This window comes from Drosophila pseudoobscura, chromosome 5, assembly GCF_009870125.1.
Source record: "Drosophila pseudoobscura strain MV-25-SWS-2005 chromosome 5, UCI_Dpse_MV25, whole genome shotgun sequence".
Classification (NCBI taxonomy): domain Eukaryota; kingdom Metazoa; phylum Arthropoda; class Insecta; order Diptera; family Drosophilidae; genus Drosophila; species Drosophila pseudoobscura.
The window spans coordinates 1425302-1452310 of NC_046682.1; the positions used below are offsets into that span (position 1 = coordinate 1425302).

At 38.2% G+C, this 27009-nt stretch overlaps 3 protein-coding genes and 1 long non-coding RNA gene across 12 annotated transcripts; 2 read left to right on the forward strand and 2 right to left on the reverse strand.

Annotated features, from left to right (window-relative positions):
* Nucleotides 1-183: 183 nt before the first annotated feature.
* Gat (GABA transporter) lies at nt 184-4764 on the forward strand. The gene is made up of 11 exons (XM_033381365.1): nt 184-585; nt 934-1201; nt 1804-1905; nt 1985-2165; nt 2308-2575; nt 2630-2733; nt 2805-2929; nt 3032-3276; nt 3347-3550; nt 3624-3791; nt 3876-4764. Exons 1-11 carry the CDS (start codon nt 448-450, stop codon nt 3975-3977), a joined length of 1905 nt encoding a protein of 634 aa, XP_033237256.1. The 5' UTR covers nt 184-447; the 3' UTR covers nt 3978-4764.
* Nucleotides 4765-6758: 1994 nt separating this feature from the next.
* Nucleotides 6759-9800, forward strand: mav (TGF-beta domain-containing family member maverick). Of its 3 annotated transcripts, none has more exons than XM_015179474.2 (3): nt 6759-7036; nt 7560-8159; nt 8327-9800. In XM_015179474.2, exons 1-3 carry the CDS (start codon nt 6968-6970, stop codon nt 9662-9664), a joined length of 2007 nt encoding a protein of 668 aa, XP_015034960.1. In that variant the 5' UTR covers nt 6759-6967; the 3' UTR covers nt 9665-9800. The 3 variants fall into 3 exon arrangements, with proteins under 3 accessions (XP_015034960.1, XP_033237204.1, XP_001352269.4); XM_033381313.1 differs by having other exon boundaries at nt 7924-8159; XM_001352233.4 differs by having other exon boundaries at nt 6759-8159.
* Nucleotides 9801-10353: 553 nt separating this feature from the next.
* On the reverse strand, nt 10354-11921 carry LOC26533546 (uncharacterized). Of its 3 annotated transcripts, none has more exons than XR_001450659.2 (3): nt 11786-11921; nt 11386-11535; nt 10354-11303 (listed from the first exon to the last, which is right to left on the reverse strand). It is a non-coding gene; the product is annotated as an uncharacterized lncRNA (long non-coding RNA). The 3 variants fall into 3 exon arrangements; XR_001450661.2 differs by having other exon boundaries at nt 11696-11786; XR_004469642.1 differs by lacking the exon at nt 11786-11921 and adding an exon at nt 11741-11756.
* Nucleotides 11922-17066: 5145 nt separating this feature from the next.
* LOC4811686 (RNA-binding protein MEX3B) lies at nt 17067-23073 on the reverse strand. 5 transcript variants are annotated; one of them, XM_015179476.2, is made up of 4 exons: nt 22525-23073; nt 22357-22452; nt 21376-22205; nt 17067-19691 (listed from the first exon to the last, which is right to left on the reverse strand). In XM_015179476.2, exons 3-4 carry the CDS (start codon nt 22064-22066, stop codon nt 18187-18189), a joined length of 2196 nt encoding a protein of 731 aa, XP_015034962.1. In that variant the 5' UTR covers nt 22067-22205; nt 22357-22452; nt 22525-23073; the 3' UTR covers nt 17067-18186. The 5 variants fall into 5 exon arrangements, with proteins under 5 accessions (XP_015034962.1, XP_015034961.1, XP_033237321.1 ...); XM_015179475.2 differs by lacking the exon at nt 22357-22452 and having other exon boundaries at nt 22808-23073; XM_033381430.1 differs by lacking the exon at nt 22357-22452 and having other exon boundaries at nt 22799-23073.
* Between the last annotated feature and the right edge of the window lie 3936 nt (nt 23074-27009).

Here is a 27009-nt window from a genome sequence, read left to right on the forward strand (position 1 = left end):
GCTCAGACTGTACGCCTCCCTATACGCTACACTCGAACATACATATATGTATTTGAATGTGACTGATGCTAGAACCCTCTTCTTAAATCATTATTAAATTAAATTGTATGTAAAAATGACAACGCAGCCAGACTCGCTCAAAATCCGAGCTTCGCTTAAATTGGGTGCCATGCTCGTAACTATCCATCCATCCTGAGGCTGAGGCACAAACCAGAACATCGTTCAGATAGTCAGTTGGATGCAAGCAAGTGACCTGTTAGGGTGTCGTGGGTACAGGAAACGTGAACGGACCTACGAATTAAGATAAACACACATACACAAAAAGTGCCTTTTTGTAGTCCTTCTTTCACTATACTATCTCGTCTATTGTTCGGATATTTAGTCACGTGTTCGCAGATCTAAAAATATATTTTTTATAAGGAGGAGTCCTTCCTGATCGATTACGAAATGTATACCAATTGCGAAAGCGATGGTGATGGGGGAGGAGATCGACGAAAGCACGAGGCTATTGAGATGTGTAAAGACCTCGCTACATCTTCAGAGTCGAACACCCCAGCAAATGCAACTACATCCAATCAGCAGCAGGTAAGTCAGTCATACACAGAAAACTTTATTGCAATCGGATCAGAATACATTTTTAAATTTAAAAAATCGTTTAAATAGTTCACACACACTACGGTATATTACATACATATATTACATTAAATTAATCCGCTTGCTATATATACCTTTTTATTTTTTAAATCTTTGTATTTTGGGTTTCCAAGTATGATTTTATTATGTTAATGCATACATATGTACATCTATACTCTGTACTAACTCTATGGGGTTGGGTTTGAGCCTGAGAAAACAAAGTACATAAAAAATAACTACAAGTGGGGAAAAAAGGGAATTGTAATGGTTGTAATGAAAATTTTACCTTTAAAATTGCAGCTAGTTAAACTTGATCAATTACCGGAGCGAGGATCATGGTCTTCAAAGCTTGACTTCATTCTCTCAGTGGTTGGACTAGCGATCGGCTTGGGAAACGTTTGGCGATTTCCTTATTTGTGCTATAAAAATGGAGGCGGCGCTTTCATATTGCCCTACTTCTTGACGTTGTTTCTAGCCGGAATCCCGATGTTCTTTATGGAGTTGGCTCTCGGACAAATGTTGACTATTGGTGGACTGGGAGTGTTCAAAATCGCTCCAATCTTTAAAGGTATGAGGAAATTCGTATGTCTTGCATTTCCCCTTTTTCCGGATCTCTAAATCACTATTATGCACTGGTATATACCAATCCTCATGCAGACGTAAAGCGTAAAAGAATCATTCGATACGGATGACACGAACAGACTTAAATTTTCCATGATTGACAACGTTGCGATGTTGCGTACGAATACTCCTGTTTTCTTCATTCTAACTATAATAGTGATCTGATCGAGGAACAGATTCTGCAGTCTGATATACAGGATAATTCTGTACGTGTTTGGGCTCCAATTGAGTGATTGGATCGGATTGGATCAGGTTACGGTTACTCTAGCTAAAGATCTGACACTGAAGTCGGAGAGATAGGCATGGCTGTTGAAAATAAAGAACACATAAATATAGTACAAAAATATTGTATACTTTGTGGGTTCGAAAACGGGTCATACGTATGTTAATTTAAAACGTTCTTATGTTTCCACTTCTCTCCCGTGGCCCATTACTATTGCCTTACTATTTAATGTACTCGTACACTACTATATTACATAATATTATTTATGATAATTATAAATTTATTTTTGTTTGATTATTATTATATTTATTGTTTTTGTATTTAAGGCATTGGATATGCTGCCGCCGTTATGTCTTGTTGGATGAATGTGTACTACATTGTTATTCTGGCTTGGGCGGTATTTTACTTTTTCATGTCAATGAGAGCCGGTATGTACCTTTTTCACGTTCACGATATTTCGAAATACAAAACAAAAATCGTCCATACAAAATAATCCATACCATGTAGATGTACCATGGAGGACATGCAACAATTGGTGGAATACCGTTAATTGTGTCAATCAATATGAGAGGAACAATTTACACTGTTGGGACAAAGTCATCAATGGTACCGCAAAGAAAATTTGCTCGGTGGCAGCGACCAATATTTCATCGACGGAACTCACAGATCCAGTCAAAGAGTTTTGGGAGTATGTAACAAATTACGTGGCTATTTTTTTCCACTTTACATTGTTCTTGAAAGATCTGAAAATCTCCCACCACCTGGGGATTAAGCTTGACGTTATGTTAGCACTAACATTCAGTTTTGCTTTGTTCTATGAACCGTTTCAGACGTCGTGCACTTCAAATATCACATGGCATTGAAGAGATCGGCAATATTCGGTGGGAATTGGCCGGAACTTTATTACTCGTTTGGATCCTGTGCTATTTTTGCATTTGGAAGGGAGTGAAATGGACGGGAAAAGTGGTCTACTTTACAGCCCTGTTCCCATATGTCTTGCTCACCGTTTTGTTAGTTCGTGGCATAACTTTACCAGGGGCTCTGGAAGGCATTAAGTTCTATATTATTCCAAACTTTTCTAAACTGTCTCAGTCAGAGGTAGGTATACCACGAGATATGCACGAGCCAATTTTAATGTAAAATGTCTTTAAGGTGTGGATTGATGCTGTAACGCAGATTTTCTTCTCCTACGGGCTTGGCCTTGGTACACTTGTGGCCTTAGGCAGCTATAACAAATTCACGAATAATGTGTATAAGTAAGTGAAAAACATAAAAAGTAAATCGCTACCTATCCCCCAGTATTTATTTATACATCATGGCATTGTAGGGATGCGCTTATCGTCTGCACAGTTAATTCCAGCACGAGTATGTTCGCTGGATTCGTAATATTCTCAGTAATTGGATTTATGGCGCATGAACAACAGCGACCTGTGGCGGAGGTGGCAGCATCAGGTTTGTCATCGTTTTTAGGAAATTTGCTTAAATACGACTATGCTATTATTTATTTAATAATAATAAAATACATATATCGGTATGCTTTAAAAAATTCAACAGGTCCTGGCTTAGCTTTCCTAGTGTACCCATCGGCAGTTTTACAGCTGCCGGGCTCGCCAATGTGGTCTTGCCTCTTCTTCTTCATGCTTTTACTTATCGGTTTGGATTCTCAGTTCTGTACAATGGAGGGCTTTATTACAGCAATTATAGACGAATGGCCACAGCTGCTGCGAAAACGCAAAGAAATTTTTATTGCCATTGTGTGCGCACTGAGCTATTTAGTGGGCTTAACCTGTATAACGCAAGTAAGTTTCTTGATCAGGCAGTACGTCTATTTAAATACCTACTTGTTGTTTTGCTTTGTTTTTTTATTAGGGAGGCATGTATATTTTCCAAATATTAGATTCGTATGCAGTTAGTGGTTTTTGCTTGCTGTGGCTTATATTCTTTGAGTGCGTCTCAATATCCTGGTGCTATGGAGTCGACCGATTTTATGATGGTATTAAGGATATGATTGGATATTATCCCACAGTTTGGTGGAAGTTCTGCTGGTGCGTTACGACCCCGGCTATATGTTTGGTAAATATTACATCCATTGATAAGTATAACGGTAATGCGATATAGTAATTAATTTTTCCTTTCCTTCCGACAGGGTGTCTTTTTCTTTAACATCGTCCAATGGACTCCTATAAAATACCTGGACTACAACTATCCTTGGTGGGCTCATGCATTTGGTTGGTTTACTGCGTTGTCATCTATGCTGTATATACCAATATACATGATTTGGTTGTGGAAACGAACACCTGGAGACTTGTGCGAGGTAAAAAAAATCAAAACAAATTTCTTGGAGCATATTGTGTGAACAAGCAAAATTTTTATTAAACATAACATAATATTTTTACAGAAAATCCGCGCGATAGTACGAATCGACGAGGACATACCACGGTTACGCGAGAAAATGCAGAGAGAGGCTATTGCTAAGGAGATTGAATTTAATTCATTATAGTATTAAGGCACTCTTCGTTGATACTATTGTAATCGAATCGTTGTTTTCGCTGCGGACCAACACTCCTTATCTGGGGCTGGAGTTACACTATGTACTGGGCCGTTGCCGTTACTATGTCATGCTATAATTACTCCCACGGTGTAACTTTAAAATAGTTTAGAGAATACATATAATATTAAGCTGATCCGAGTTCTAAAATGACTTTTAGTGTGTTTCGTGTGGTACTTACTCATAAGTAGAAAGCTGTATTTTCGAATTCTAAGAAAATTCAAATACTGAATATTCTTGCTCTGAAGCACTCACGTACAATGCCTTACGAGATATGTATTGTATCAAACATCAAAACTAAGTTATTTCATTTTCATAAGGAATAAATTGATTTTTTGTCTGTCACGGTGAAAGTTCTCATCTGTTAGTGTAGATGGACTACACTGATATAATAATTATCAACATGGAAATATGAATGCTTAACAATTCCGACATTAACAGAACAGAACAGTAAAAGCTTTATGCTTTTAAATGAGATGTACCTTACAGTTGTTTTACAATACAGATGCAGATACACAGGCCAAACAGCCAATGTCGAAATTAGTGTCATCCTTAGACTTTATTAATATTGTTAATTTAATTTAAAATTACTCATACCATACAAGTAAGGGTACAAGTATTTAGCAATAGAGCAATGTTAATGGGATAACAGACATGAAAACACATTTATGTATAATATGTCGATATGCCGAATGCCTTGGAAGTCCTTTAAATATTGTTGTGTAATTAACCTTAAAAATAACTATAAGTTGCTTGTCATGTCAAATAAATATATAAACTTAAATGAATATACATACGTATACGTACATTATACTATCAATTGGAAGAATGGTCTCTGCGTAATGACAGACAGCCCAAATGTACAAGATAACGATATGGATCCCCCGCATAGGTAAAACTCGGCTGAGGACAAAAACAAAAGTTAAATACCTTGGCACAGTATTAGACGCAAGCTGATATTGAGACCCAATGTGAAGGAAAGTAAGCAGCACATCGGGCCGCGCCTCTCACCTGCTCTAATGCACTGGACCTACATCTTGGTCGTGCGGCCAATTCTGCTTTATAGCTTGACTTAAATCAAAATACAATATAATAATAATAGAGAGACAAAAAATATTAAGTACATATGTATGGTTCATGCTTACATATCTTAACAAATAGCTAACCATCAGCGTTATGTACTTCAACAAAATATATTGTATACATATGGTATACACCATTATACACCAATGGACTGTAAAATATAAATGTTGTACAAGAGGGGAGACGAATGTCAACATTTGCAAACTGGTAAGTAGCATGAATGAAAAGTGCTCGAGGCTATTTGAATGAAAAATTCTATAGCAACATGACCCAACCGAGGGCTGATCTAAATGTACCGATGCCATCCATGAATTGTACATACATATGTATGTATGTGTATATATTTAATTCGAATTCTTTTTGAATTTACTTATTAACGACAAGGTATTGTAATTTCTGTCTGAACACCTGTCCTGAATCTTTGAATCTCTACACTTTTTAACTATATCCAATTAGAAACAGAAAATCAGCTGTTGCATTTCAATTGATCGTGGTTTTCTTTAGTACATGTCTTTTTTAATCGCTTACCGATTATACCTATGTATGTACAATAGGTATGTGCATTGAACATTATTCAGCTGGCTGCATCTGCCACTACGTTCTTACCAGTTAGGTCAGTCAGTAGAACTATAAGTGAGTGTCATATCCATAAGCTTAAGTAATAAGTATACGCTGATGAAAAGATGTAGGTTGGTGTATTCACTAAATGGAAAGCATATATGTTTGTACATACGTATGCACATATGTACAAAACTTGCTTGTGTGCGTGTCTGAATCTCCAATCTCTTTTACGAGTATCTGTGTTGCTGGCTCGTGTGGGTGTGTAAGTGCCAAGTTGTTTTTATACCCGATACTCAAAATAAGTATAGGGGTATATTAGACTTGTGGTGAAAATGGACGTGTCCACAAAAGGCGAAAATCTGTGGCATCCACAATTTCAAAGATACGAGAAAACGCAGAATCGTAGTGGATGACTTTATCTTCTAGAATACAAATCTGAATCTGAACCAGATCGTATAATTATTATAGCCAGAATCAAGAAAACAATTTCATTCTCTCTCGCTCTGTCTCTCTCTAACGCACAGGTTTCATGTTCGGCTTTGCCTATTGCAAAATGTGAGTTCAAGGATCTCAGAGACTATAAGAGCTCGAGCAACCAATTTTTGGTATCCCCACTCCTGTGATATCGGACCTTCACCGTTTTGTTTCAAAATTTCGCCACACCCCCTTCCGCCCCCGCAAAGGACAAAAATCCATAAATCTCAGAGGCTATTAAGGATAGTAACCAAATTTGGTATCCATACTTCTGTTAGATCTTATTAAAAAACTTATATCTCAAAATTTCGGCCCACCCCCACAAAAGACGAAAATCTGTGGCATCCACAATATTGAAGATTCGAGAAAACTAAAAACGCACAATCATAGAGAATGACCATATCTATCAGATTGCTGAATCTGGATCAGATCGGATCATTTTTATAGCCAAAAGGAACAAATCAATTTGCAGTGGCTACGCAGCGCTCGTCGACACGCACGCACTCTTTTTCTTTTAATGTAGCCATACTGACAAATTATCGGGTATAAATGTAGAGTAGCGGTCGCAGCAGCAACTCACAACGTTCCCCCTCGTTTATACTGTTGTTGAGTAAGCATTTGCTATCGGGTATTTTAGTCGACTAAGTGTTGACGCCCGAGCCGAACCATCCGAACAGGTTCCGCCGCCGCGACGTGCATTTGTTGATAAATGTGAAAGAGACAAAAATATGTACAACTTTCGATAAACTGTGATCATACATCATTTATTTACTTATACTAAAACAACAGTTTTCTGTGTTGTTTTCCTGAATACATATGTTCATATGTACATGCATCCGAAATATCAACTCTTGAAACTGGAAGAAAACAGATGCTCTAGCAACGTGTGGAATGTGTGTTCTCGTAAATATGTATATATATGTACTGATATATACATAAATATGTATATGTGTGAATTTACATACTTAGAATTGATCAAATTTATGTCATTTTAATATGAGGCTCACTATGTATACTGCGTAGAGAGTAGTAGTAGAGAGAGTATCATTATCATACACAGAAACTTGATGGCCATGTGGAATAAACATGATAATAGAGAGTAAACCCAATTTTCCGGCCAAATACCAAAAATCACCAAAAAGGTGTAATCTGTATAAATGCGTTACCGTTTCCCGGGATACAAAGAATGGCTTTGAATTTCGTCACATGAGACGGTTACACCTATGTTATATATGGATTCTTTGCCACTGTTATTATTGTTATACCACAAATAAAATAAGTGCCAAACGGCAACGGGCGGCATATACCTTCATATCAGCGTCGAGCATAAATCAAATTCGATCCAAGCTTGCTATTGTACATACTCGAACATTTCCCACTAAATTTCTAAAGTATTCGTTATACAATTTAACACAGGTATGGTTAGTCATTCTATTCCTATTGCTATTCATGGTTCTTCAAGCCAATGGTCAAGGCATTTTTGGGCCAATGTCAAAATCAAATGTTAACGACAATCCCCATACGCTGCAAGAGTTCAGGCAACAGGATAGCGTAGAAATTAGCTATGACTATAGGAGCATGCAATTTCAAAGTTCAAACGGTAGAGCTCAGAGCCGGCAAACCAATCAACAACTACAAAAAACAACTCAAACCAAAAGTAAAAACATTAAAAATAAAATAAATAATATATTTAATCAACAAAATAATATACAAAGCAGAGGAGGAGAGTCGTCGCTTAATGAAAGTTCAAATAAATATAGTCTGATTATTCTAAGCCCAGAGACCCAGTCGAATAACGTAAATAATTCAGCAATGGAAGTTAAGAAGAACAACAGTATTCCAATTCAAAATATCCGTAAAAGATACATAAGAAATACCGGGAAGGAAACGGAGGCTCACAATTATACAAAAAATTATAATTACAAGGCACTGAACGGGAACCGGATTGATGAATCGAAACTTAAGCGACTGGTAATGAATGGTCTTGGATTGAAGAAGATACCAGATATGAGAAAGGTAGGAATATTTGTTATTTACATATGTATGTATTAATGCCTCTGATGTGTACTTGACGATCGCATGTGTAATCGTGCAAGTAAACGAATGATTCAGCATGTACGAGTATGTATGTATTTAAAAATGTATTTAATTGAATTTTATTTTGTATTTATTTATATTTATAGGTGAACATAAGCCAAGTAGAATACTCAAGAAAGTACGTTGAATACTTAGACCGCCTTAGAACCAGTCATGGAAGAGGAGTCAGTTATTTAAGTAACGAATCTGGAGAGTCGTCCCGAACGGATTTACACATATTAAGCATTGTAACTAATAGTTTTAACGACATAAGTGAGAAACGATGGCGTCATAAGCGATCTGTCAAGAACGGATTAAGACAAACAAAGAGAGGAAAATCTAATGAAAACATCCAATTCGACCCAAGGGATAAGACCAATATTCTCTTGCACTTTCCCCTGACAAACGTAAATGATGCAAACTTTCACCATGATAAAATTGACGAGGCTAATGTAAGGCTAATGCTGCTCTATAGTTCAGCCCTTGCAACCAATAGTGGACAACGGCAAACAACTGGCAAAAAAAGAAAATTCAATCGAAATTTCGGTAGTGCCAACAAAAACAACAAGAATTGTAATGCCGGCGATGTCATTGACTTTAACCCAGAGCAGCGTAACGAATCGAAAATGCGAGGGCGTGTCCATAGCCGCAAATTGAATCTCAAAGTATATCAGCTTCTTTCTTCAAATAGACGAAGGTTACTTGCATCCCGCAAAATTGAGTTCGAAAATATCCATTACGAGGAAACCCGCACCCAGTGGCTGGAATTTGATGTTACCAAAGCAGTTCGCGGTTGGTTAAACAAAACTCATGAAAATTTGGGCATAGAGATTCAATGCGATAGATGTAGGAGTATAGGAGCTCGCATATTAAGCGATGTAAGCTCGCCGACACCATTTAAATCTGCATCTGCCAAGTCAGCAGCTACGGACAGTGACCGGTTTCATCTTATGCCAGTCCTAAATATCATCGGTCACGGGAACATGCAAAGCCATCGAGAAGGTGACCTCGGGGTCGGAGTGCAGCATTTAGTGGTGACTAATAATAGAAGCGATAATTATTTTCATCATCGTTCGGACCAGGATATGGGTTGGCGTAGAGAAAAGTGGAATAATAGTTGCTATAAGGTGCACCAACGATGCTGTAGACACCAGTTAGATGTGATCTTCAAGGAAATTAAGGGCTTTGAGTTCATATTACAACCAAAAATGTTTGATGCTGGTTACTGCCATGGCCGCTGTCCACCGCGCCACAACCCTGCCCATCACCATGCACTCTTGCAAAGTCTTATATGGCAACAAGATAGCAGTCGAGCGCCTCGTCCCTGCTGTGCCCCCTCAAAGCTTGAAGTCCTAGAAATATTGCATGTGGACGAAGAGCACACTGATAAGCTAAAGATTTCAACATGGAGTGACATGCAAGTTCTGGAATGTGCCTGTTCATAAATCAATTTAAATTTATTTGAGACGTAAATTATCAATTTAAAAAAATTTGTATTGGTAACTTATATGTTTTCCAATCAACACCTTTTTTGCAGCATTCAAATATATTAAAAAGCAAACCATTTATGGCAATAGCTCACAAGAATGTTTTAACTTAAGTTCAAACTCCGTCCATGAGAGTAAGTACACAATTGTATTATTTTGATTTTCCAGAGGACAGAGAAGTTGGTTTTCTTTTCGAGTTCCTTTTAAAAAAACCCTTAGGTTAAGTAAGTATAATACTTTGCCCTCCAATATTTCAGTTATAAACGAAGGAGCCACACCCCGGAGTTGAATCTAGGCATCCTGCAAGAATACCGCGTTCTAGTCAGTCACTAACATAATAGCAGTTTCTACCAAAAGCAGATACTGCTTTTAATGCAATTGCATTATTTTTTTTAAAAGAATTGTATACAAATTTTCTCTTTTAATTCTTAACAATTTATACAATTGTTGCCGTAGGCTCGTAAGAAGACCACTCCTGGTTGGGACAACACAACGAGATCTGGAACAGAGCCCATTTGATAGAATTTTCACTTACATATGTGCCTCAAACAAATTTGTGACCGGCACAACATAGGCCGGAACACATTGGTTACAAACATTAAGACAACCATAATATACTCTTAAACTCAATCAATAGGCATTTATAATTTTTTGAATCAATGAAATCAGGTTGGTCTGATGCAGAGGAAACAACCTTGACAAAGTGTATTTTATTGCGAATCTTTTTATAATTATATATAAGTGATAAGTACTACCAATTACTTAAAAAATCGAAGCCTTGCGGAATTTGCACTGCTGGGGATAGAAGTTTAGCATTTTCTTCTTGAAAGAGCTCTTTGGATTCATTTTCGTCAGACAAATCTGACAAGATACTATTTTTTGAGCCAAAATTGGACAAGAGTTTTGATTTTTCATCTGTATTAAAGCTACATCTTCCGTCATCATATCCATTCTCAATTAGTCGATCGTATTCATGCAAGAATGTCACTCTCCTACATTTATTAATTTCTTCTGAAATACTGAGATCAGTTGTTTGCTGAGGGTGTATCAATTCCTTTTCGACTTTTAAAAGGATGATTTGATTGCACACATCTGTGGGATCAGAATCTTTATCAGCATAATCACTAAAAGCTGCTGGGATATTTATTTGTGATTTGGTTCGATAACTAAATGGGAAGGAATGCTCATCGCGGTAGTCACGGGTATTTTCATCGTGTAAAACTTTCAGACCCACGTTTTGATAAAAAAAGGTGTGCAGGTTTTTACCGTTAAAGCTATATATAACGTCGTTCATATGCCAGTGATGTTGGTCGCTTTTAGATATATTTTCTTTAGTTTCAGTTCGCAATTTCCGACTGTCGATGTTTTCTTTCGCTGAACATTCCGGCTTAGTCTTATTAAAGTACTTAATATATATTTCAGGTTTTATAAAATGATCGTTGACAATATTTTCCTGTTCTGACAAAGATAACCCAAGCCATGCATCTGGGCTATAAGCGGACTTCGCCTGACTTATATCGCGGGTAATCTTTTCAGCCAGAGGACTAAGTTTAGAAAAATAAGACTGGATTCCTTGTAGCATAGCCATATTTTAAGTCTACAAAAATAGCAAAATATTATTAGTATTTTAATATTCATTTCGAATGTTTCTGTGTTGTTTACACAATTTATAAACATACATATATAAACAGTCTACCGCAATCGTATTTTCTGCAAGCAATACATTGTAAAAACCTTGATGTGCATCCCCTTTACCACCTTTTGATGTTGTATTCCTATGTACATAAATATGTCTTAGCTCTGTTAACGAGGGCCACTTTAAATGCGTTCTGTAAAACAAGGAGCAATCCCATTAAAAGCTGCTTCATCTCGAGACAAAAATAACACGATGAAATATAATTCACAGATGTATCTGTATAAAACGAGCACTTTTCTGAACAAATTTTTTCTTCGTCTCAATTCGTAATGAACACAATTATAGGTAAATACCAGGAATAGCTTGCATCGAATGCTCTTGTGATATAATGTACATACATATGTATGCATTATGAAGAATAAAATTCTCAGTAAAATCCATACCTGCATATGTATGCCGGCACGCCTCACACGTATATGTAAATTAAAAATTAAAAAAAAAACAAAAGAAATATGTGTAGTGTATTAGGGTTGGGAGAAAATCGATAGTGATGGTTGAAAATTAGCCACATTACATGAAATTCTCGATTCCAAAGAATGTGTGGAAAGTAATTCGTACCTTCGGTTACAGGGAACGGTGAGAATTAAAAAAAAAAATATATACAACAGATGAGCATAAAATTACAAAGTTTTGATCTGAATTGTGAAATTTTCACAATTTTAAATGACTAAATTGGCAATATTATTGCCTATGATAAAGCAATCCATATATGTACAATAAAAATTACCCTTTGGACTCTCTCAAATCTTGCAGCAGCTCTGGTGCTCATCCTGTAATTTCTGCTGCTCCTTCTGGACTTCAAGCATTTTCCGAACAATCTGCTCCAGATTTTCCAGCTTAATCCGCTTTGGTGCGGCGTCTTGGTTGCAGAAATAATACTAGAGCCGTCAAAAATCCCACCGTTCCCCCGGGATGTGCTCAGTGTGCAGAGCCTATAATAGACTATTCACACTGACGACCATCCATCATCCATTTCGGGAATGGTCGGTAAGAAAACCAAAAAGGATGACATTTTATGAGATCGCCTGAGACCAACTCGAAGAACAGAACGGCCGCCACAGAAAGAAGGATTAGCACGACATGAGGCAGGAGAAGATGGTGCAGGACTTAATCAGCACCCACACTGAACACACTTCAAGTGAACGGTGGGAAATTTTGACAGATGTGAAACACCGATTCACCGAACACACTGGTACCATTCACTAACGGTGAACCACCATCCGTCAAAAAGCAGCTGATGAGCATAAAATACCAAAGCTTTCGTCTGAATTGTGATATTTCAAAAATTTTAATTGTTCTCTCTACTGACTCAGTAGTACTGAGATATTTTTGGAACGGCGAAGCCTATGGTTTTTACGGATTAGAATATTTATTACAAATGTATATTATAAATAAATACTGACACCTTATATACGACAACAAAATCAATCCGTTCGCCATCACGGATGCACTGACAGACGTGCGGTTTGATTCCCGGACGGTGAGCCTTATCGATCAGATGCCCCAATTCACGACCGTTGACAGCACACTTGGGGCGTCATGGTCCACTAGGTTTGTTAGCAGAGGCACACCGCAGGGTGGCTCTTCACTGGGAAGTACAAGATTCAGACACTGACTTCTCCAAAACTCTGTAGGGAAATGCTAGGTTTTAGAAATGGTCAACAGAAAGCTCGAGGACACTGAGCATTGAGGATAGGGTAAAGTGGGCACCACTATCATACGACCATGCTCTATGGAGTGTCCAGCCGAGTTTAACGCATGGCTGAGCTATGCATAACTGGCGGGCTACGCACCACCCCAGGCGACGCCCTGGATACCATGTTTGCCCTTCTTTCTGTACATCTCCCAAAATTACCAGAGAAGACAGATTTTTGTATTCCCAGAGATTACATCTCGACGTATATCCATACCCGCGGGTATGGGTGCCGTTTGATACGAGCAGGCTTCTAACGCTCCATATCTTAGAGCGAAGTCCAAGCGTTGTGCTGGCGCAAAGTTCTTTCGAGTACTACACCCACTCTGGGCTACCTGAAGAATGCTGGACAACGTCCAGCAATGAGTCGCTAAATCTTCTCCTTAACCCCCACTTTCCCGGCTGCGATAAAAACAGACTACACTACTGCGCGGCTCGTCCGTTGCCTCAAGTGATATCATGAACCTGCTAAGCTAGGAGAACATTTCCTGGGAAATAAAAAGCTTTAAACCATACAAGTCTGCGGGGCCAGTTGGCATCATCCCTGCCCAACTGATTCACGCTGGACAAAAAGCCACTAATTGGCTCAAAAGGATATACGAAGAAATCTTCGCAGGGCGGAGTCCTTTCGCCCCTCCTATGGAACATGGCAGTGAACGAACTGCTGCGGAAGCAGCAGAAGCTGCTGAGTGTGCTTCATGAAGATGTCAAAATGGGCAGACAAATGCGATCTAGGCGTCAACCCGTCTAAAACGGAACTGGTACTTTTCACTAGGAAGTACAAAGTTCCGGCACTGATTCCCCCAAGACTATGTAGGGAAGTGCTAGTCTTCAGCAACACGTCAAGTATCTTGGCCTAATTCTCGATAGAAAGCTCGACTGGAAATTGAGCATAGAGCATAGAGTAAAGAAGCCCACAGTGGCCCACTATACTTGCAGGAAAGCCATCGGAATAAAATGGGCAATGACCCCCTATATAGTTCGGTGGCTTTACACCGCCATCATACGACCGATCATGCTCTATGGAGTGGTGGTATGGTGGCCAGCCTTAGACAAAAGGACATGCCTCAATAAATTCAGCAGAGTTCAACGCATGACAGAGATATGCATAAGCGGCGGGCCACGCACTACTCCAGGGGAAGCCCTGGATACTGTGCTGGACCTCCTCCCTGTAGATCTCAGGGGAAAGAAGGTGGCAACACTTTCCGCCCTCAGAATGAGAGAAGCCAGACTGTGGAAAGCGTCCGCGGTTGGGCACTCGGGAATCCTGACGAGACTCCCGCAATTACCAGAGAGGACAGATTATTGTATCCCTAGGGATCAACTCTCGACGCCTTTCCAGGTATCAATCCCACTTAGGGAGGACTGGGAGATGGGCGAACCAGGACCCCTTCTAGACACGCACATAGTGTGCGTTTTCTCGGACAGCCAAGCAGATATTAAAGCTTTAGGCTCAATATCGTCGAACTCAGCGACTGTAAATGACTGCCGCAGGTCTCTGCACGAGATCGCAGAGTAGTTAGATCTCTTCCTTATATGGGTCCTAGGCCACTGGGACATCAAGGGGAACGACGCCACCGACGAGCTAGCCAGGCAGGGTACTACGATTCCTCTCTTAGGAAGCAGTTAGTGATGCCTCTGGCTACGTGCAGGCTCCTCACGCACGAATTGTTCGAGCAAAAAGCCAATAGGAGATAGCAGCAAACCGTTTCCTGTAAAGTCGCAAGATTGATATGGCCATATTGATCGAAGAAGCGCTCAGCCGAGCTGTATAGACTCAGCAGAGCACAGTGCCCTGCAGTTACTCGAGCCATTACGGGACACTGGCAGATCGGCACTCATGCCTCTAGACTGTCAATCCCTCAATGCAGAAGTCTCGGTTGTTGAGTCGGTTCTCCACTTCTGCTGCTATTGCCAGGCACTGGCAGTGACTTTGCTTTCTCGGGGTTCCATTTCTCACCAAAGGAAAAGGAAATAAAGGAACTTTATTGTCGTAAGCTCAATACATTTAAACGTTGCTCTAGCGCATCAGCCAAAACCTTTTTTCAGAAAATATAAGAATCAGAGCTGATGGCATTAACCGTTATGAGTTGTTTTGACGCCAAGTCCGGATCGAGACCCTAGAGAATCGGCGGCGTCGACCAGAGTCATTGATTCACCAGTCTCGACGGCAACGAAAGCTTGCAGATGCTTTAATCCGTTACTCCGTGTAAAAAGAAGTCAACGCATATTTCCGAAAAATTTATTATATAACCATTTAGGGATACATTGCTATGTATATATATTTATTTTCATATATATTTCTCATATAAAGTTAAGGTTCTCGGCAATTATGTCTTGGTATGGTTACTAATCTGTAAAAAGAGTAAGCCGATTAAAGTCGATTTATGAAATGTACTTTTAAGATATTATATTTTTTCTCGAACACAATACGGATAATTTATAATATATATATTTTCTTTAAGGAGCAACTTACTTAATCTTATACTTTATATTTAAATATTTATATATTTATAGATATATATTTTTATATATAATATAAGTATGTTAAATATATCTTTCTGTTCTTTTTAAATTATTGATTTATATATTTATGTACCTTTCCCGTTTACATTTGTAAAATATTCGTTGTAAATATACTAACCGCCCTCTATTAGAAGTTTAATGTAAAACCTTATATACTGAGTAAAAAAATATTTTTTCGCAGTTTGGTGTGTACGTACATATGTATGTATGTATAACCGTTCCGAAAAACTTGAAAATTAATTTTAACTTCGGCCTAATAACAACAAAAAATAATATGAAAGGGAACTATTCGAAATTGGGTATAATTAAATATAAAATGTGGAAGACTATCTTGGAAAAGTGTTGCAAAACATAAGTACAAAAAGAAAAAAAAGCTATCGTCTTAAATCGGTGGCAGTAGGTACTAAATCTGAATTTTAAAAATTATGGGAATTAGAGTTACATTTTCTTCTAGGAGGTAAACAGAAGCTTGTCTTTGATTACCTAACATAAATTTCCACTTTCTCTACAGCACTCTCATATCGATTCATTGTCAGTAGCACCCAAAATTCTTAAGACCATATTTTTTTTCAGAGACCATTTTGTCGAAATTATTAACATATTATAATTGAAACACTCGACTAGCAGTTCATTGGCAAGAGTAGCATAGTATCCGCGTCATATCAGACTGTAAGTCATTCTCAAGCTGTGACAAACAAACAGGATTATTTTATTAATAAAATAAATAGAAAATTTATATTCTAATTTTAAACAGTTAACTGATTAGAACAAAAACAAATAAATATTGAAAAGATGACTGAAACTTTTCTTTGTTGAAGAACCAAAGATAAGATAAATTATATATATTTTCCAAAATGTACTTTGCATTTGGGCCAGTCATTTAAAAAATAATCCCCCACTATATTACTTTGATTCTATAGATAATTAATTCTGAAATACTGATCCTTCGTATTTATGGGAACGTACTGTACCTATGTCTTATATTAGTATCATATCTTACGAAAAATATTATTTTACGGCTTTTAAAATCATAGAAAATGTATGTATATATACACACATAATGTATGTGTATATATATATATTTGTATATATATATACATATAATATATATATATATATATATATATTTCACATATCTTGTATGATTTAATAATAAATTAAATTGTTCTATTTAAATTTGATGTATTTGTAATAACGCTAAATGTATTTTTTGCGCGTTCAATAAACTTTATTTAGTCTCACTCGTTTGTATCTTTGACCTTTCAAATTTTTTTAAAATCAAATATAACTTAGAGAAAACAGCCTCTAGTAAGATAATGTGGACTAGATATATGTATTCCTACAATCTTGGGTAATCTTAAAATGTTCATACTTCATGTATGTATAACAAAAGTGTAGTTTTGAAACAGAACAGGAGTCAGAAAATGTATCTAATGTAACTTCTCTAATATACTGCGCAATAGACACTGTATTATCAATATTAAATATGATTGACTATAAATATATAAGTCTTTTTATTCACATTAATCGTAAGCTTTATATAGGTAGTTGTCTCATGTTGCTCATACATATTATTACATCATATTTATAAGTAAATATAATTTTTATATGATATTTGTGTCTGACATTATCTATGTTTGCATATGTGCTGGTCTTAATATTTATGCCTATTTATCAGTCAACTTATTTTGTATTACTTCTTTTCTGTAAACTAGTGTCGTACATTCAGGGTTTAGACCCTATTTAATTTTGAAATTTTATTTTTTATAAATTTTTCTTTATTTAATGCGATAATTGCCATTATCGCTTTTTATTTGTGTCCTACATATGTATGCATGTATTTATGTATATGTCGTTTAAAAATGTTACTAGAATATGATAACCATCAAAATCTATTATTTATATTGTTTTTAAACAATTTTGAAACGTATTCTTTTTAAAACATACAAAATGCAATACAAAAATAGGACATTATCATTTCTGTTTAAAAGATAATAAAAGAGGTTTTACAACAACATACTGGTACCACTTTACCGTTCATTAAACAAAACCGCTGTGCAAAATTGAAAGGGACGAAAAAGCAATCTGACATTCTAAGTGATAGAAAACGAAAAAATTTAAATAAAATATTTGTTTGTGTAAGTGCTAGCAACGCAGATGTATTAAAAAGGAAACTGTCAATTTAGAAAACAAATTTCGACAGAAAAAATAACCTGAAATTAAGGCATTGCAGATCGAACAATAATTCTGATGATTAAGGTTGTGTAGTTACACACGTATGTTTGCTACAAATGTATGCAGAAAATACAATATTCAGAAGAAACAAAATAATCGCTTTATATCGACTCAGCAGATGAGGTCTGTGCGTTGCAAGCTTCTGGTAAAAATCATAACAAATACATATGTCAAAAAGGGACGATTATTACTTTGAATGATTTCGTTTAAGTTAAATCAATAATCAACAAATCTAAAAAATATTCGAATAATTTTAGGTATTAACTTGGATTGTACCTCAAATCGCTTAATGATCAAACAGAAACCATGTTTATTAAAAAACGTGTGCATTTAGCCCAAAATGCGCATCGCGTGATAAACAATTGAGTTGCAAATCGGACATGCTGCTTCTATGGAAACGCAGATCTGATTGGCACAATCCATGCAGAACATATTGTGGCCGCATGGAACCAACGCTGTGGTTACTTCATTTTCGTTGCACACAAAGCATTCGCGTTGAATGGATAATTTGTCGGCGCTGGAATTGGGTTGGAATTGAACCAACGGTGCTCTTTGCTGACTGGTACATGATGATTCCTTTATGTGACGAGAAATGTTTCTGTTCACAGAGTGCTCGCCCAGACCCAAAAGAGAGTCCGTTGGACTTATGGAGGTTGTGGGTGAGCAATGGGCGGTGGGTATAGTGTTCGCTGGAAGATTCCAAATGCTCGGCGAGTCCCCAATGCCTTCATCCACATCAATCGAATCGCTTATATTTTTCCATATATTCAATAGTTCTGGAGGTGTGTTGGCGCTATTGTTTGTGCTCTTTGTCGAAGCGGTTGAGGACGCTGACGAACATGATCGGGTTAGTATATTCGAACCAGAGTTAGAATTCATAGATGCAGATGTTGGTGGACAGAATGACAATGTTTTGTTCGTAATACGGTATACATTAGTAACTTTTGCTGGTAGCATTTGTGCTTCACTGGCTGAAAAATGATTATCCGATGATGCTGTGGCCAATACAATCGGTGGCATGTCAATGTCAACTAATTCCGACTTCTGATAGCTATTTCTTATATGATGATCTGGCATTAGTTTCACATTATTCATGTTGAGACTATCCACAGTGCCACCGACCATCTTTAGTGTATTATCTCCATAGTCCAGAGCAGGCGAGATAACACTTTTGTAGATGGATGACAGTATATCCGAGTTCAGATCATCGTTCAGAATCTGTGTTAATGAATTTATTGTTGGCTGTGTCCCATATTCCTGCGTTTCGAGCGATTCACATCCTAGTCCGGTAGCGGCTCCGGTACCGGCACCGCCAGTACCATTTCCAGGTCCGGAACCAGTTCGAAGAGCAATGTGTGCTTCAATTTGCTTTCTTGCCGTGTCTACGTTGTCTGGCAAACCAGTCACCTCAAAAATTGGTTCCTTCTCGCGCGATGGTGTGACAATGTATGTTTGTGTCTCCTGCTGGATATGTTTAATTGTGGCACCTTTGGGTCCAACCACTAGACCCACAACCCGATAAGGTACACGTACCTGTATGGTAACCTGACCGGGCAAACATGGGGGACCAGACTGCATACGCGACACAGTGCCTGCATTGCCACCCGATGAACCGGAATCGTTCATATTTCCTGTCAATCCGTTATTGTGACCCTCAATCGAAGGTTTTCGAGATGCTCGTATCAAGCTAAAGTGATCTGCGGCAGAAAGTATTTCCCGTTTTGCCTTGTTAACGTCTTCTTTGCGACCGGTAACTACAAACACCGGTTCCTCTCCGCGAACTGGAGTCTTGATGTAAGTATTTGTTTTAGCCCTCAAAGCCTTGATCTTGCACCCTAAATATGGAGAAACGGGAATTATCAAACAAAATGCAATCTGTTGATATGTTAGTCACATACAAAATTCAACCTGTACTGCCTGTTTTAATACCAGCTCTACTCGTTCGCATTTCACACTAAGCTCATCCTATCGGAGCAAAGCAACGATCAGATCACTAAGAGCAAAATAAACGGGGTGGGAACGTTGTTAGTTGCTGCGGAGACCGCAACTCTACATTTATACCCGATACTAAGTCAGTATGCCTCTCCTCCGGCAGACGCCGCTAATATATAAAGACACGACAAAGAGTGCGTGCGAGAAAGACCGAAAATCAGCCTGAGCGTGACGTCGGGCGCTGCGTAGCCACTGCAAATTGATTTGTTCCTTTTGGCTATAAAAATTATCCGATCTGTCCAAATTCAGCAACCGGATAGATATGGTCATTCTCTATGATTCTGCGTTTTTAGTTTTCTATATAGTGAGATCTAACAGAAGTGCGGATACCAAATTTGGTTACTCTAGCCTGAATAGTCTCTGAGATTTGTGGATGCCTCAGATTTTCGTCCTTTGGGGGGGGCGGAAGGGTGGGTGGCGAAATTTGGACACGAAACGGTCACGGTCCGATATCACAGGAGTGTGGATACCAAATTTGATTGCTCTGGCTCTTATAGGTTCTGAGACCCTTGAACTCATATTTTGAAATTGGCAAAACCGACCATGAAACCGGTGTGTTAGAGAGAAACAGAGCGAGAAAGAATGAAATTGTGTTCTTGATTCTGGCTATAATAATTATACGATCTGATTGAGATTTTACGATCTAGAACATATAGTCATCCTCTACGATTCTGCGTAGAGTTTTATCGTATCTTTAAAAATGGGGATGCCACAGATTTTCGTCCTTTGTGGGGGCGGAAGTGGGCGGGGCGAAAGTTTGAAATATTTTTCTAGCAGTGACATATCACAGAAGTCTGGATCCAAAACATCGTTGCTCTAGCTCTTATAGTCTTTGAGCACTAGGCGCTGAAGGGGACGGACAGACGGACGGACGGACAGACGGACAGACAGGTCTCAATCGACTCGGCTATTGATGCTGATCAAGAATATATATACTTTATGGGGTCGGAAACGATTCCTTCTGGACGTTACACACATCCACTTTTACCACAAATCTAATATACCCCAATACTCACTTTGAGTATCGGGTATAAAAAAGAAAAAAAAAACAGTCTCACTGGTTGAGAGCTAGTGATGGTGTTTTTTTTTTGCTAACCCACACTGGATGAGGAAAGAGTCAGTCAAAACGGGGAAGTTGTTTTCAGCCCATGATAATGATGCCATCGCCATAATGCCATAATGTAGGCATAGTTTCGAGTCATGACGGTCGAGAATTCTTATGTCAGCTAATATACATATACTGTCATTCAATTTTGATTCCAATATAACCTTTGACTCACATTTTAGACTGTGTGTTGATCTGTCAATATCTCGGGAAAAACATTTACATATGTACATACATATATCTAGACAATATGGCTTTGATAAAAATCGAATTTCTGATTGAAATCTGATTTTATCTGGACAAAATTTTCTTCCCAAAGAAAGTTTTCTATTCAGAATTCAGTCACACAGAATACACACGTATTTTATTTAATTTCTACGAAAATTTTACGGAACATTTATTTGCCTTTAAAGTTAACTTACCCTGCCGACCTACTATTTCAGCGACATGTTCTGAGCTCGGAACTGGAACACATTCAGTCATGTTTTGAGATTTCTTTGATCGGTCTTCTACGCCAACGGCAGCGGCGGTGGGTAATAAAAGACCGGAACCAGACACTGTAGGTAAAGGCAGGGTGTTGTCCGTTTTAGAGAAAACGGCAGGCACCACATTGATGGAGCCCATTTCAAAGTCGTTCTGTATCGCGACAGGTAGTGCAGGTTGGCCATAGCAGTTTTGATTGTCATTTAACCCGACCAATGATAGTTCCAACGCCAATTGCAAAGTTCGCGGATCTTCGGATAGTGGCATCGACGACGCATGAACTTTTGTCTGTTCAATCATTTGATGATGTAAAGGATTATTCTTGTGAATTGAGTCCGGCATACTATCGTTTAACATCTTTGAGGCTACTTGCGCCGACATTCTTATATTTGAGTGGTCTTCTTTAGTTTGAAATGAGATTAAATCGGTAGGCCTAACTTTTGAAAGAGGGTAGCTGGTGATGTTCCCTCCTAGTACAATACCACTTTCACACGATGAGGAGGAGCTCGATGATACAGATGCCGATGCCGATGATGATGATGAACTTGAAGATGATATGGAAATCGAAGCAGAACCGGAACTCACGTCCCTGAATTCATTCAAATCCCTTCTTACATGTGTTTCAGACATATCATTATGCTTTAAAAATATATCTAGCTTTGACTCTGGCCGCTTTTAAAACTGTTATACAATTTCCACATTTACTAATGTACTTTTTTCAAATATAGCGCATTTCCATTTGAATCATTTTGTTTCTCCTCCTGATTTTCTGCAAAAAAAACGAAAATGCATTTGGTATACACACACAGGCATGTTTATGGGAGGGATAGGTGTACACATGGGTGTATTGGTATGCCATGCCTCTACATCACAAAATATATACTTATAGACGGATATATATTTTACGTGTGTGTACTTACATTTAGGATAGCTAAAGTCAACAAAAGTTTCTGTTTAACATTTTTCAAATTCCTTTCACAATAAGTAGCCAGTTCAGTTAAGTTTTAGCCGCGCTGCTGCAACCGATGTACAAGTACCGCACCGCTCATAATCAACCCCTAACTTACGGCAACTTTTGTGTCACTCACCCCTTGTAACTTGCTCCTTTCTCACTGCCCCTCTCTTCGCACCCACAACACAATATGTGTACATACAGTTTCAGTCGCACATTCACACGGGTATGGGACTCAATGCAATCTTATACCCGACTGTTTTGTCTTTTGGTGGCACTTTCAAATTCAACCACACGCAACTCAATTAATTTCCACGTACTGTTCATTCATAATATTCAATTCAATTGTACAACATACAACATCCCACTCAGTGGGAGTAGTACCTGTATGCACGTATCGATATACATACAATACATACATAAGTACACTAGACTAGAAAACGTATATTGCTAGGTACACATTCCGGCAGGGCAGTATCCGTATCCTGACACGCCTTTCGTAGATTGTTCATTACGATACATACACAAACATATCAGGGAAAAATTATGTGATCGCGTTTATCTTAATACAAACTTAGGTTTCCCAATAAAACAAATTTTGTTTTTGTTGATTTAGCACATCACAATTCGATTAATTTTTCATTTGCCGGTAATCAGTGCTGCCAACTTTTTATCAGGAAAAAAGCTGTTTCTACTTGAATAAAATGAAAAAAGTAAAAAAACCTAAATAATGGTGTTAACAATTTTATATTAAATTGATATTTAATATGTATTTTATATTTTCATTTTAATTTTCATTGACTCATCCAGCTCTGTGGGGCTAGCTTCTGATTCGCATTCGTACGCCATGGTCGTACCAATCATGCTTAGATAATTATGTGCCACTTCATAGTCGAAACAGCATTTTCCAAGACTTCGCAAGCTATGTATATTTAAAAATAAAAACTAGTAAAATCTTTTCATTAAAAATAAAACTCTACCTTATGCACAAGATAGCTATTGGCCCTGCTTAGTTTCATGGATTTCGTTTGTTTTGTCTTAACCAGTTTCCGCGTTTGACCACGGCAATGATTGCAGCTGCCAGCTCTATAAATCAGCTGTTTTCACCAGAATTTTTATAGAAGTAAGCCTCCAAAACCTAGTGATGTCGCTGCTATTTTCTCTCTTTTTATTAAATTAATATCGCTATATTTGCATTCAATTTCTTAATATTTTCAACTTTAAGGTAATCCAAAATTTAGCTAATTACATTTTTCTTAACGCGTAAGATTTTTTTGACGGAAAAAGGTTAACCAGTTTGAGAATTTCTGAATTATCTGGTAAGCTGGAAAAAATAAAGATTAACCGGCCACATTTTCTTACTTTTTATTTAACCGGTGGCAACATCAAAAAAAGCTTAAAAGAAGCCGAACACATGTATTAAAATGGAAGAATTCCCGCTTCCCGCAACTCACAAATTTTTCCTGCATTTGGTGTTTAAAAAAGCCCAGATCTGACGAGAAAAAAGTGTAATCGGCAGCACTGCCGGTAATCAACCTATAGAGAAGAAGCATCGGTGTAACCACTAATGGTGTTATGACATTAGACTTAGCTAACTTTGATAGCCATTAGATAGTCGTCTCCAGACACGTATCGTATCCCGACTATCAGTCGAAGAACTAAGGCACTATTTGTGCCAGCTAGCAAAACTGGATCTATAAGTTATCAAAACCAGGGATGATATTCGTATGGAACCGATAAGAAATTTTCGAGGCGAAATCTTTTGCTTAGATCAGAAAAATTGAATACCGCCACAAGTGAAATATAGAAATATTCTATCTGTCGAAAAATGAAGAAAAATTGTATCTAATTGAGGCAATCTTATGAATTCCGATTATGCGGATATTCTAATTCATTAATTTTTAATTTTATTATACCGCATGCTAACGCCCTCATCTTCTAAGACTAATCATTACATATATTTTCAGTATTCATAGAATTAAACGTAGTAACAGAAAAAAGTTATTACCTGACCAAAATACTAGAATGAATTTTACCGGACAATTGTAAATGTGAATACTTTTATTTAAGGACTTTTTTAAAAACAAGGTTTGTTATGATCCGCCTCTTTGCCACCCTGGCCTATCGTTCCCAGCTAGCTCACGGGGAAGTCAGGGGTGTTTCCGACCCGATAAGTCAGGGGACGGATTGAACAAAACAAAAACAAAAAAACATACAAAAAAACAAATCTAATTTATAGGACAGACTTGTCTTCGTTGGCTCTTTCGTCAGCGGGGATAGTTGGTTTCGTTATCCCTAGCAGGGTCCCACCCTTCCATGAGCGCCACCTTCCATGAGCGCTCCCTTTTCATATTCAGGGTCCCACTCTTCTTGTCAGCGGAGAACCGACACCAAGGAACCGTCAGTGGAGCACCGACTGGAGACACGTTTCTGTCCACACACACCAACCCCCCCGGGGAAAGAATCCGGACGTCAAAGCAGAAATAAACCCACACGAATCAATGTCACACACCTTCATCCACCCACATCACACCCAACCCACGCATGTATACCCTCATTCATAACACATCACATAACATCACCACATTTCACACATCTACACCCGTCCGACCCACAATTAAACAAGATATCACGATCATATAAAAAAAAAAACACCACGATTAAACGTAAACATCAGCAAGCATCAGGAAGCAACAACTTCTATCAAAGGGGGCTGCCAATTCGGCCGAAAAAGGGTTTATTTTTTTTGTTAGTATTTTTTTGGTGTTAGTATTTGTTTCCTTTATATAAACCTAGATTATGAATTAATGTTCAAGAAGATAAATAAGAAAATATAATGGATATAAAAATGAAAATTTGAAAAGAGTCATGATTGAATAGAAAACGGTAGTTGGGTGGGACGAGAGCGAGAAGAAGAGTGGGACCCTGAATATGAAAAGGGAGCGCTCATGGAAGGTGGCGCTCATGGAAGGGTGGGACCCTGCTAGGGATAACGAAACCAACTATCCCCGCTGACGAAAGAGCCAACGAAGACAAGTCTGTCCTATAAATTAGATTTGTTTTTTTGTTTTTGTTTTGTTCAATCCGTCCCCTGACTTATCGGGTCGGAAACACCCCTGACTTCCCCGTGAGCTATCTGGGAACGATAGGCCAGGGTGGCAAAGAGGCGGATCATAACAGGTTATTTGGGTTCAAGCTGTATTTCGTTATCCTTTTCTATTGTTTACTTAGGTTAATGCGCTTTTTTTTGAGAAGCAAACTACAACTTTATAAAACAACAAAAATTACATATATTTGACTGTCCCCATTCTCACTGTCAGTCACTGTATGTTTGTACATGTGAACATGCAAACGAATTGCCAACATTTCTTGAGATCTGCCTCGAATTTATTATCAAATTATCAAAAATGCTTCTGCATTTATACATACAATGTAATTCGAAGCTTGAATATACATATGTATATTACAAAAATGAAACTTCACAACTTCACTTCACGTATTGGGAGGCAGTTCAGTGTTCGTCAATCAATATTTTCTTCAGCTCCGGCTGCGGTCTGCTTAAATTTTCAGCGTGTTCGTACGAAAATTGTATGTATTTACCAGTACGTATAATTGGACGTTGACATGCAATGACTGCATCTAACAAGAGGCGATGCAATTACTGCACCGTCAAGTGGCCCGTGTGACACCAGCAGAAGGCTGTTACGCGCGGATCCCAGGCAAAACGCAGCCCTCCTCCCGCCCAACCGACCGAGGGGCGCTGCCGCATGACGCGCGGTGCGTAGCCGAACCAAACGCGAGCATGCAAGAAAGATAGATATTAGACTAACCTTCGAGGAAAATTAGCACTAAACTTATTAAGAAATTAAGCATGCAATAAAATACAAAATACAAATACCACTACAATTACTAATTACTAGAAAGGTGTGTAAGGATTAGTAATTTAATAAGAGGAAGAGAATTAGTGGAGGATATAATATGGTAGAGGGAATTATAGTCCGAGCATAAGACCCTAAATGGTTCATGCAAGGAATAATTCGATCTACAAAGTGGAAGGAACAACGGTATAAAGTTTCTAGTCAGTCTAATAGGAATCGTGAAGTTTATGCGGCTCAACAGATCAGGGCTGTCTATGTCACCCCTGATCAAGTTGTGCATAAATATCACACCAAGCATTTTTCTACGGTTAACTAAGGATGGGAGGTTTACTAATAATAGTCTACTAGAGTAAGATGGGAGTCTTACACCCGCATCCCAGTTAAGGCCCCGCAGAGCAAAGAGTAAAAAGTTTTTCTGTACTGATTCTATACGGTCCTGGTGTACTTTGTACTGAGGGCACCATACACAGGAGCCGTATTCTAAGATCGGACGAACAAGCGAGGTATAGAGAGTCTTTGTTATATAGGGGTCGTCAAATTCCTTTGACCACCTCTTTATAAACCCAAGCACGCCCATGGCCTTATTTACCATGGTAGAAATGTGTTCGGAAAACTTTAACTTGGGGTCTAACATAACACCCAGATCATCCACCAGGGTAATTCTCTCAAGAGAACCCCCAAATAGGGTGTAGGGAGCCAACAAAGGGTTAGAACGATGAAATGTCATAACTTTGCATTTCGAG